The 12,926-nt window shown below is 38.3% G+C and overlaps 1 protein-coding gene across 3 annotated transcripts in view; it reads right to left on the bottom strand.

Moving 5' to 3' along the window:
* Positions 1–12,926, bottom strand: part of MYH15 (myosin heavy chain 15) — an 84,154-nt gene that overhangs the window by 16,027 nt on the left and 55,201 nt on the right. For all 3 annotated transcript variants that reach the window (XM_063305574.1, XM_063305575.1, XM_063305573.1), the window contains 5 exons: positions 11,566–11,684; positions 10,986–11,182; positions 10,256–10,605; positions 9,201–9,325; positions 1,011–1,126 (listed from right to left, as the gene is read on the bottom strand). In XM_063305574.1, the coding sequence (XP_063161644.1) occupies positions 1,011–1,126; positions 9,201–9,325; positions 10,256–10,605; positions 10,986–11,182; positions 11,566–11,684 (907 nt within the window). The remainder of the gene's footprint in view (positions 1–1,010; positions 1,127–9,200; positions 9,326–10,255; positions 10,606–10,985; positions 11,183–11,565; positions 11,685–12,926) is intronic.

The raw sequence follows: 12,926 nt of genomic DNA, 5'->3' as shown, positions 1-12,926 counted from the left end.
AAGTTAATACCATTATAAGTGGATGGAAATAATTGTAGATTAAAAAAGAAAAGCAAATGTGAAAGAAAGCAAATCTGTTCATCCATGCAGATGGTTATGGAGCTCTTAAAAGTTTGGGTTTGAATTCCTATGAGTTCATTTATATTTGTGATGCAGAATTAAAGCTGTTACCTCTTTTTACAGGCAGTTTTGCCAACTTTAACAATAAATGTCAAGATGATAAAACCCAATCATCTCAAGACTGGGGAAAACTTAAGATATTAAACTTAGGTAGAAATCTGTTCAGTGTTCTCTTTTTCTCACTTTAAAAAAAGCTAACCAGAATTTACAAAGTGGGACAGAAAAAAAAAGAATTTAAAATTATTTGAATGAAAACACAAATCTGACAGATTCATCCATTCTGCAAACTAATTTTTAGATTCTATTGCAATAGGGCTACCAGATCTGGATGGCAAAACTCCAGATGACCACTTGATGAAAGCAAAGCATTAGAACTGCCTTTATGTCTGCCATTTAGTGGTCATCTAGAATTTTGCAGCCTAGATTCAGCCATAGTTGAAATTAACAGGGTCAGTCACTCATCTTAAATCACAGTAATTTCTTTTTCACACCTGAATGCTCCAGATAAGCTCCCATATTGGGGGATGTCAAATGACATCACCTAATAATGACACATATTCACATTAATATCAGCAGTGGTGAAGTGACATTGGTCTCTAGGAAAGCTAGGACACTGATAAAGCTTATGTAGAAGCTAATGCATGTACAATCATAATATGCTTTCCTGTTACAGACATTTGCACCTGCCATGGCCAACATCAAAACGAGGCTGTCAGAAAGATGGTGGTAGCATTATCCAGATTGCCCATATGTTGAGCAGTTTCAATAATGAACTCCTGAACAGGGCTTAAGGGACTGGTTCTAAGCCTAAACTGCACATATCGTTTGTTGTTAGTACCAATCCAGTTTTGTTCTTTGTATGACATGTATAAAAGTTTTTCATACTGTACCTGAAGTTTTCAATTTCCTCATCTTTTTCTGCCAATTTTCGTTCAAAGTCTGCTTTAATCTGGGAAAGTTCCAGTTGAAAACGTAATGTTTTGCTTTCTTCGTGTTCCAGAGCTCCCTAATAAGATACACAATATAAATTAAGGTCAAATGCCTTTAAAAAAAGAAAAATCACCACACTATATGCCGTGATAGCTGAAAGGCACAATCCAATCTTCTGTTCAGTTGCAGAGCATACAATTCACTCTGATAATGCAGAAAAGGGACAAACAAAAGACTACAAACTATTGGTATTCTTTATCAGCATTAGCACAGTTTGCTACAACATTTTTACATGCAAGGGTTACTCAAAGCAGGTAATCTTGTCATCACTGAGCCTACCCTATTTGTTTGTTTGTTTATTTATGGGTGCCTTAGAGACTGTGTTGACTCCTGATGACTACACAGACAAATCCTTGCAGTTTTCTATATTTTCAAAAGTGGTTTGCCATTGCCTTCTTCCAAGGGCTGGGAGAAAGTGACTGGTCCAAGGACATCCAGCTGGCATCAGAACTCAAGTTTTCCCTTTCCCACTCCAGTGTCTTAATCACTAGACCAAACTGGGTCTCAACTCTACCATTAAAGAGAATGAAACGTCTATCAGGGGCAATTTATTTTGGATATCATAAAAAGGGAGCAAATTGTTAGTAATTTAATTTACTAGTTTTATTTTTATTGCCAGGATGAGAAGAGGCACTTTTAATGACCCTACAACTTGACTTGATATTGGGATGCCAGCTGATTTCCCCTTCTGGTAGAAAAATGTTTTTGGCTTAGCCCCACGTGTTGCATAAGACATCATTTGTACTGTCTAGAATAAGCCTCCACTTGGAACATAACAGCTACTGCAGGCAAACACAGGCGGGTGGTAGGGTTGAAGGTTAATTCCTTTCTGGATGTCAAAGCTTCATATAATGGCACTAAAATATTTGCCTGGGCATTTTCTTATATGAGCTTGATAGAAATTTTTCCATTTCTTTTTAATTTGCATGTGCAGGTTCTTCATTTATTTTTTTCATTCATTTGCTCATTTATGTCTGTTGCTGATGTTAAAATACAGGATTTTATGGCAGGCTTTAATCTCCAGCATGAGACAACTGCATGATAAAGTAGTATGGGAAAATACGTGCTGAGGAATGACAGGAAAAAGGGATATGGAGGAGAATCAGCTTGCATGTGTCAAAAACCAGCCAACTAATCATAACATTTCCTCTTTAACAAAAGGCAATTAAGAATTATTAAGAATCTTTTAGATTTCCTAGCCAAGATTCCAAACAAGGGCTAAAGTTAATTATTTAACCAAAAACAAAAATATAGAATCCTGCAGTAATAATCCCTTGATTTTCATTAGTATTTGTTTTTCTAACATAGATGTCTATCACAGTTTTCAAACTGGCTTTTAAAATACAGGATTGTGCAGCAGACTGCTGTATGGGAAGGAACAGTATAATTAATTTAATTCCCTCTTAACTTTCATGTGGACTGAACATTTGTTTTTCTCTACAGTTTTGTGCCATCTGACTAGATATTACACAGTGAGGTTCTGTAAAGTGAAGCAAATTCAGCCTGTGGATGTACATGCTTATCAGACGTTGTTATTCTAGTACAACTCTCCCAGCAGGTTGCAAGCAACAGTAGTGCTAATGAAGGCACATATTTGTCTGATTTCAGTCATCTGTCACATGGAATTAAGAAATATCTTTTGTTCATGTAAGGGACTGCAGGGAAATTTGTCTTTGGTTTATTTAGCGCGCAGACTCACAGACCAGGGTCTTTGTTTTCTCTCACACACTCATACTCATAGAGACACCAGGAATATATAGCAACATTTATTGCAAGGCCTCATTTGTTCAATTTACAAGCTATTGACTGCAGTATTGAGGAACAAAAGATAATGTAGGAATTCATATATGAACATGATGGAAGCAAGAATCTAGCTTTAATTAGATAGCCTGTTCGTCTCAGCTGCATTTACCTTTTTTTCTCTCTCTACTTACATTTTTTCTGTGCTTTATATAATGCATAAAGCTGTTTACTCTGAAATAAGACAGCATGATGTGTGAATATGCATCAACAAATGGCTGAAATGGAATCATGATGGACCTTTGCCATGCAGCCCAAAAACCAAAGGGCAAGCAAGATGTTGAGAATGTTTTTCTGCACCTTGTGATGGCCAGGGGCCACAATTAATATTTTGGGGAAAGTGAAGGCTGTACTGGGTGGGGCAGTTAAAAAAAAACACCCTAGGTTAAGCCTATTTCAGTGCTTACACTATAGTTTTTGAATGTCTCTGGAAGATTTTCACAACTGTCATCAGGGGGCCCACCAAAAAGAGACTCTGAGGTCATACATGGCCCTGGATTCTCAGCATTGGATGACCGCAGAATGTATTGCTTAGCAAAAACCAAAAATCTTCCTTGTACTTTTATGGAATGGCTGCTTTAGCAGGCAAGCCATGGTGCATTATAGACTGATCTGTCAAGGTAAAGCTTTTGAATACATCACAATGGATATATGAGGTTCAACTAGTTGCTAATTTATCTGGGCAGCATATATTATATACTAAAGTAAATATATATGCTTGCTTCTTCAGAATAGTAGAACAAAGCATGCTGTTCCTCTGCTTTAATACCAACACCTTTTTATTTGATGGGGAAATCCCTGCAAAATATAAAATACCCTGCAATTTTTTTAAAAAAAAGACAGATTAATAAAATGATACATGTGGCTGATTCAGAGCTTATTTTCAGTATCAGTGCATTCCAAACATTTTTAGATATAGAAATGGTGTGTGTCCCTTTAAAAATGAATAAATGATTTTTAAAATTTTAATTCATGACAGTGCTATTGAATGTATTCAATTAACTTGTTATGTAAACATCATAATCAGGTGCACTAAATTATATTGAAGAGAGCACAGAAGAATGTACTTATCAAAACCACGCTGATGATTGCCATTTTACAAAAAACAGGGAAATCATGTCTTGGCTGCAAAATTCCAACAATTAGATTGCAGAAAACACAAAAACCTGGATTTCTGCAGCCAAGACAAGTGAACATGATTTTTAAATATATCAGCTTTTCCATACTTGTACATTTATGACAGTGTTGGATATCTTATTGCCCAACTGGGTAATATGAGAATTTGGATTATAGCCAAAAAACAAGAAGCATTTACCTCTGAATCTATATGGTGTTATAATTACAAGGATTTATAGCAATTCTTACTTTTCCAGTTTGCCCAAGAGGTTGTACAAAGTAAGTAAGATTTTCAGGGGGGGTTTCACTTTGGGGTAAGTTGTAAAAATACCTTTTTCAGAAAGACCCTACAACTGTGGAAAAGATCCAAAAGATCTTTGGATCCAATGCTTCTTTTGCAAAATTAATTAAACTCTAGAGTTGGCTTGTAGACTATTCTGTTCACATGACACATGCAAAGCAGCCAGCCATATTTTAGTTTAGCAAGTTGTGCAACCGCAGGTTGTGTGCCTAGTTTTTGGTTCACTGTATTGTGCCCTGGATTAATTAGGTAAACTATGGCTAAATTAACCATGGATAAGCATGCATTATGAATATACCCTCAGAGCAGATCAGAAGTAGCAAATTGGCCAAGCTACATAATGTTAAATATGTATTTGCATTTATGTCCTTTTAAAATTGTAGGTACCTCTGGATATGTAACTGTTAATTATCTGACTGTAACAGATGGAGGGGAAGATTTAGCCCTTTCCTCTCTTTCTGAGGTCTTTAGAAAAGCCCTTCCTTGGAAGCTGGTATTAGTGATGCTTCACTGGGGGCAGGCAGGAATTTCCCCAATTCAAAGACCAGGATTTCCCTCAAGATCACAGTAGAGGAGAAAAAGAGTCAGACTCCCTGTTTGCCTTCTTTGATTTGGATAGTTATCATCTCCCCCAGCTGATTCTATTTGCATGTTAAATACAAAACCAGTTTAAGGTTATACAAATTTGCTCCTTAATTGTTTTACTAATTTACCTTTCCCCCAAAATTATCTTTCATACAGAACAATTCCCAGTCTTAAGGGAACTCTTTCAACACTGACTTTAAGGCCCTATTTCCACAACATTCCATTGCATCGACCCGTCCCACCCAGTCAGGCAGAGAGGGCATGTTACAGACTCTGCCCATGAGAGATTGTCAACTGGCAGGGTCCAGGAAGAGGGCCTTCTCTGCCATGGCCCCCACCCTGTGGAACACTCTTCCTCCAGAGGTGAGGCAAGTCCCCACTCCCCTGGCCTTCCAAAAGGGAGTGAAAACATGACTTTGCCTCCTTGCTTGAGGTGGAAGGGGGGATATCCAATCATGGGGATGGTTGATGCTGTGATGTGGTCCTGAGGAATTTATATTTTATATAAATCTTAAATACTTTATATTTTATATTTATATTTTATGATGTACTTGTTTCTATGATTTTAATCTCTTGCTATTTTAACTGAATTATAAACCACCCAGAGTTGTTTGTGAGATAGGCGGTGCAGAAATATTTATTAGATTTTTATCCCGCCTTTTATTATTTTTACAAATAACTCAAGACAGCAAACATACCTAATACTCCTACTTTCCCCACAACAACAACCCTGTGAGATGAATTGGGCTGAGAAAGAGTGACTGGCCCAAGGTCACCCAGCCAGCTTTCATGCCTAAGGCGGGAGAAATAAATAAAATAAAATAAAATAAAATAAAATAAAATAAAATAAAATAAAATAAAATAAAATAAAATAAAATAAAATAAAATAAAATAAAATAAAATAAAATAAAATAAAATAAAATAAAATAAAATAAAATAAAATAAAATAAACATTAAGGCTACCAAACTTGGGAGGCAAATATCAGACAACTACTGGATGGCAGCAAAGAGTTCCGCAGTTTTGCAGCCCAGGTTAGATGGCTTTACACAACCTGCATAACCATGGCCACATCCTCCCAGTGAGAGCACACCCTTCCACTGGCTTCAGAATATATGTACATCCTCATACCTCTGCATGTCCACAGTTGAAGATAGTCTGTGGTGTTCTGCTCTAGAAGTGATATTTTCCTTATAATCATGCCTCAAGACTCTGCATATAGGCAATGTAGGGCCTGTTGATAACTGTCCAAAGTTGCTCTTTGAGTGAGATGGGCGGTGACAAAATTTGAAATATAAAATAACTAACTAACTAACTAATTAACTAACTAACTAACTTGGGGGAGGCAAGCTGAAATGATGTGCTCTGTATCAGCTTTGTTGTGGCTCCAATTGGTTCTGCTGGTTTCCTGAGCAACTGTCTCTTCCATGGGGTTCTTGACTTCTTATTCTACACCTTGACCTTGTTTTGACTGCATCCCAACTCCCACAGACACTTTTCATTTTCTAAGTGAGTTGGCCAAACATTTGACCAGTCCAGAAAGAGACTGGCATATCCCTAAACCTGACTAGCCTATCTCTGCTTCATGTAAACGTTGGGGGGAGATGGGCAGTAATAGAAATTTGAATACATACATACATAGATACATGGGAAAGAGTATCTGAAAGAACTCAGGTCTTGTGTTTCTTCTGAGTTTTCTTTTTTGTTTGCTTTATCTTGCCATCATCACAACAGCCACCCAACCACAGAGGTTCCTCTGTATACATAAGGACAATCACTCAGCACGAGAAGACCCTATGCATGCTTGTGCTTGGGGGGTTAGAAATTTGGCCAAAGAAGGGGAGCCTTTGCAAGGTCTATTGAAACGGTGGGTACACTGCAGTGTGGGAAAGAGTATTTTTGCTGGGTTATCCTGAATTCAGCTAACTGGTCAAGAGCAGGATGGCTTTAAAAAAAAGTGGAGTGTTCTGTATAGCAATTGGAGGAGCTTTTTTATATGATACATAATGTTGAATGGTGCTGAGGAGAACCACCAATCGCTGACTTCAGAGTAACATGCACTAAAGCTCTATGGGCAGCAGACCTGCACCAATGCATTCTGGGTGTGTGGTAAGGACATGCTGAGGGGGCAACAAGATATTCTGCTGGCTTTGGTACAGGAGGGAGGCACTGTACCAGAGCCAGCAGTTGCAGGGATTTGCTCCTAGTCAGCCACTAAATGAATCTTATCTCCTCAACAGCATAGTTGCACTAATTGGCTCAAATAACCAGTTTTGGAATGACTGCAGCTCAGTCCATTTTCTTGTGGAAGTACCCACTATCTCATAAGACAGTTGTTCTCAAACTGTAGATCAGGAAGCCCCAGAGTGGAGTCATTGTTGTCATTTTTAATTGCATGCTTAAAACTCACTCTGAGCCTTGTTCCACAATTAGGCTTTGCAAAGGGCAGTTGCTTTATTGTAAAGTTTGAGAATCCCATGATGTACAGATTAAAAGTTAATTATTACAATGGTATACAGGTAGTCTTCATTTTGTGACAGCCTCAAGAACCATTCGCAGTTAGAACAGTGATAAAAAGTAACTTTTCAACCAATGCCTGCATTTTCGACCTTTGCAGCATCTTTCTCGGTCACATGTTCCCCATTACACTCAGTTAGTACACTCTGAGTCATTTTTTCTCCCACCCCCAGAGCAGAGTGATTGCCTAAACTATCTATCTCTTCCTCAGCTGTTTATCTCTGCTGGCAGCACATCCCTGAGAAGTGCTAACTGCAAGTTAACAAGCTCAGCTCTGTGACCTTAATTAGATTAGAACACTCCTGGGCTTGCAGCTGCTGCCTGAAATTGACAAGACCCTAATCAGTTTCACACTAAAGGCTTTTTTGCCTCCTAAGCCGCTCACGAAGCAAACAGCCGTGCCCGCACATTCCTTTTGATTTGTATTCGCCATTGTGTGCCTCCTTACTCTTTTGTAATCCCTTCCTCTCCAATGAAAGTAAGTACAAACATCAATTCTCTTCTTGCCAATTATCCCAGCACCAAGGTGAGCATTCCAAAGGACATAGTGAGAGATCCTGGAAGCTTTAGTTCAGCAGCATTGCAACTTTCCCATCATTAAAAGGGCTATATGATTTGCTCTTTTACCCAGCTTCCTCATAAGTTGAGTTCCAGAAACCTGTCCTGCCGTTTGGGCTCACCTGGCTGTTTCGGATCATATCCTTCTGACATTGTAAAGCAAAGGAAAGCTGAAGTAAAATTGTAAGCACAGTCGCAGTCACATGACTTTTCACTTAGCAACTGCTTTGCTTAACAACTGAGTTGCCAGTCCCAATTGTGGTTGCTAAATGAGGACTATCTGTATTTATTTATAGCCCAACCCTAACACCAATGAACTCATTAGTTTTATGCTGGGATGGGGGTGGGGAGTCACACAAGCTTGTTTTAGGTACCACAAAGAAATGGTTTTGAGAAATGGTTCCATAAGCCATTCTAGTAGGAGAATATAGGCCAGGTTACATGATATCACTAGTCTGTTCCCCACTGGTTAGGTGGGCAGCAGTAATGATAGGAAAATTGCAATGCTGCTGAACTAAAGCTTCTAAGATCTCTCACTATTTCTCATGCTGGATGAGGCTTCTGAGAATTGTAGTTCAGCAATATCTACACACACACACACACACACACACACACCCTTCCTTACAAGCATGTTCAATATTCTTTTTCGTGAAGGAACTTTAGCAATGGCATAAAAACTGCATTTGGAGAAGCCAATTTGCCACTTTTGGTACATTTTAAAGAAGTCAAGGATTTTAGAATCTATATCTAACACTATTAGCTAGCCAGTTGGGTTTTTCAAGATCTTTGCTGCAAATATTTGAGAAATACATCCCAAACGCTCATAGCAAAAAAGCTCTTATACAATACTTTAACTATGAGCTGTATCTTTAGTCACCTGACACAAGAGGTGGTTGCCGCCCTTATAGGTAAACTGCTTTTTTCTATTTTCTTTTGTTTGAAGGAACACATCATACAATAATTACAATGTCAAAAGCACACATAAGCATAAATTCCTAATTCAATTATTCAAAATTGATAATTCAAAAATAATGTGTGCATCATGATGTCATGATGCAAGCTGCACCCTTTCATACATGCGCCATGCTATCATGCAGAAATATGTAAGGGGGAGAGTTTGCTTCAAGACATCATGATATGTTTCAGCACTTGCCCTCTCTTGCCCCTCTGGAGACACCTATAAAAACACATTCTTTTTCCAAATCTTTATCTTACCTCAGCTTCTTCCAGGGCTAACTGGACTTCCGCTTTTTCTTGCTCAGTCTGTTTCTTCATTTTCTCTATCTCATGAAGGTTCTTGTTTCCTTCACTGATCTGGTCAGTTAGATCTACAATTTCCTCTGGAAGAATTTTTTTTTAATGATAACCGAATATAAGGATCTGAAGTCCCCTCCATTTCTTGTAAACCGATGTGTGTGGGCCTGTGTATGTGTGCACATTTGTGTGCGTGTGTGTGTGTTACCAGCCATCAAAGCTGAAAGATATTGAATATGTCATAGTGCATCACTGGTTCGTACAAGGCAGAGCAAAAAAGAATCTCCCAGTTCTGTCAATTAAAACAGCTTCCAGGGAATCATGTGATATTTGAATGGCCATACTGTTGTTTTTGATGAAAAGGAGATGCTATACTACAGTTAGAGGACATAAACCACAAGGAAGTACTGAACATACAATGTTAGTATACTGCTGTTTTGAAGAGTATTGCATTATGAACTGACTTAGGTCATAAACATGGAAAAAATGCTATATCCATTCATCTATAAAGAGGGACGTGGGGTTATTTAACACTGGGTTGTATCAGTGACAATAGTTATATCTTCTGTGCCATGCTTTTCTATGCTTTGGGGCATCCTCCCCAGTCCAGTATCTGTGGACACTGTGTTCCCCTTGTTTTGATAAATCAGTATCATTTACCCATAGCTTTATATTATCTATCTGTGAACCTTACCATTTCTGGAACTGAATGTATCTGGTGAATTCCAGAGCATTCTATTTCATGGGAAGTCAGACTTTTTAGGGATACTCTAGTGGTTTTCTGGAAGTAACTGCCTCTGACTTGAAAGTTCTTTGTGGTACTCTAGAGGTGAAGTTCCAGACCAATACTGTAAGTCCAGATCACACCTGGAACTTCATGAATCACTGAAGCAGACTTTTATTCACCCTCCTTTCAAGCACACAAATTGCTATGTATCTTTGTGGGACAAGGCCTCCCAGCTCCTAATACAAATTATTCTTGACTCCCTGCAGTATTCTTGGTAACAATGACCTACCTTGGAGATTCTTGTTTTCTCTTTTTAATGTCTCCATACTGTCTAGGCTTTCTTCATATGCATTCTTCAGCTTAAATAATTCTGTACTGAGGCTTCTAGACTCCTTCTGGGCACCCTCGAGCTCTGCTTGGGACTCCTCATACTTCTGTTTCCATTCTGCAATAATCCTGTCAAAATTACGCTGTTTCTTGTCCAGAACTCCTGCAGCTGAGTTGGCCTTTTCCAAGTCAATCATTATGTCCTCCAATTCATTCTGCAGTCGGTGTTTTGTCTTCTCCAGAGATGAGCATTTGGCATTGGCTGCCTCAATGGCTTCCTCTGCCTCCTGGAGACGAGCTGCCAACTTTTTCCTAACAGCAGATATACATACTATATTAATCTATCACAAATGTTCTTTTACAAAAACCAAACAATGTACTTTTCAGTTAATGCCAGTTCAGTTGTTTATTATATATTGACAAAAAATATTTCCAATACCATCAGCTATGGCATATATTTGCAGCAAATGGCCAGTGCAGATTTCAGGGACTTCTGAGACCAGTCAACCTCAGAAGTCAGTTCTGATTTGCCCCAAAGTTCTTTCTGGTGACTCATTCTATGTAACATAAGACTGCTTTTGAGTTTTCTGCTGCAGTTTCAACACTAGGTTCTACTTTTCTTTTCCACCTATTCATCCCAGTTTATAAAAGGATATAGTGAAAAGATAACCAGTAACTGTGATGTGTCTTACTTGGCATCTTCCAGCTCTTCAGTTCTTTGGATTGCATCAGTTTCATATTTAGTTCTCCATTGTGCTACTTCTGCATTCCCTTTAGAAAGTGCCCTCTGCAACTCAGTCTTAGCTTCTTGTTCCTCCTCAAACTGCTCACGCAGGAGGTCACAGTCATGGCGGGCAGCCTGCAGAGCATGGGCCAAAGCATTCTTGGACTGTGGGACAAGAGAGCTGGAATTAGCACATTCTGTAGCAGAAAAAGGAGCTACAACTGAAACTGTAACTAGCAAGTTCCTGTGATGGATTCCCAGTTTGGGTTTCACATTTCAGACTTAATATTCTCATTAGTTACATCACTTTAGCTCACTCAATCCATAATAGCAACCACAACCTTGACTCTGGATTTATAATCCCATTCTATATTTTACACAAATCTTGATTTGCATGGGCAAATTTGCCCTCTCATGCAAATCAGTGCCGTTCCATTGCACTGACATGAGATATGTGATTCTGTACCTATTTACAGAAAAGATATTAAAATAAGAATGTTTTCCTGGCTGTCTCAAAATCATGTCAGGATTCCTAATGAAAGCATTACCTTAGTCTCTTCCTCTAGCTGCCTTTTAAGTTCATCTATTTGTTGAGTGAAAGACAGCTTCCCTCGAGAAAGTTGGTTGATAAGTGATTCTTTTTCTTCTAGCAGTCTTGTAAATTCACCTGCCAGAGGGGCATCAAAAACAATAATGAGCATTCGCTTTTTGTGACAGGGAAGCAGGATGGAATGTATTTTGCTACTCGAGGCAAATATTCTATCAGTTCTGATTATATGAAAGTAAGATTGTCCTTCAGACACCATGGGATGGCCTGAGAGAGTAAAGTGGGTATTCTTTGCTACAAAACATTTGTAAAGTGGGTCACACTTTGCCAAAATTGGAGTTATATTAGGGATCCAAGAAGTCCTCTGGTCACAGTGAAAGTAAAGGGGAAAAAGACAAATTACATGGTGTGGGACTGAAAAGATACATGATATTTTTACACTTGAGAAGTGAAGTTTCAGGTTAATGCATAATGCAAATACAATAGCTGTGCTAGCCAGGATATTCAATCTCATTACAAACGCTATCTACTGGCTTCTACTTTGTATGAATATTGAAAGAACACTAAAAAAAATAGCAGAAGAATACTGCAAACAAAGTTTAATTGTTGCATGTAGAAACTTTCCTAGTCACTAGAAATAAAGGAGTGGAAGCCTGGCTTGGTAGTTCTGTTTGGTATCCTTAATTGAAAACCAGTATATAAATTCACACATTGATGTCCAGGATTCAAAGAGCAAATCCTTTTTCTGAGCCAAATGCTTTTGAATCTATATATCTGCTTTGTGGACATTAAAGAAATATGGGTATTCAATAAATTCTTGTTTTGAATAGTATTTTTCTCTAAAAATGATTAAACACTCGAATGAAAAGTACTTCTCCAATAGACAAGTGGGCTGCTGTTCAGGCAGTCTGGCCAAACATTTTTTTTTTTGCTTTATTTGCATGCATGCATGCATTCATGCATGTGTATGTATGTATGCATGCATGCATATGTATGTATGCATGCATGTGTATGTATGTGTGTGTGTGTGTGTGTGTATGTATGTGTGTGTGTGTGTGTGTATGTATGTATATGTATGTATGTATGTATGTATGTATATATATATATATATATATATATATAGGGATCAGTTTGAAAAGCTGAATTTCAATTAGCAACAGAGTGTGTATGGTAAGCAAAGTAGATTGTGCCCCTCTCCAGATGCTCAGCTAAACAGAAGCTTCAACTAATAGTCCTAATGCTGTCCCATAGTAATGCTGGCCCTAGTCTTTTGCTCACATTCAAGCAGAAATCTATACAGCACTTCATTTGCATTTGTGCTTCATTTGCATTTGATGTGCAATCTGGAAGGAACCCTGCTTT

This window comes from Candoia aspera, chromosome 5 (genome assembly GCF_035149785.1).
Source record: "Candoia aspera isolate rCanAsp1 chromosome 5, rCanAsp1.hap2, whole genome shotgun sequence".
Classification (NCBI taxonomy): Eukaryota; Metazoa; Chordata; class Lepidosauria; order Squamata; family Boidae; genus Candoia; species Candoia aspera.
This window is presented reverse-complemented; position numbering and strand designations above follow the sequence as displayed.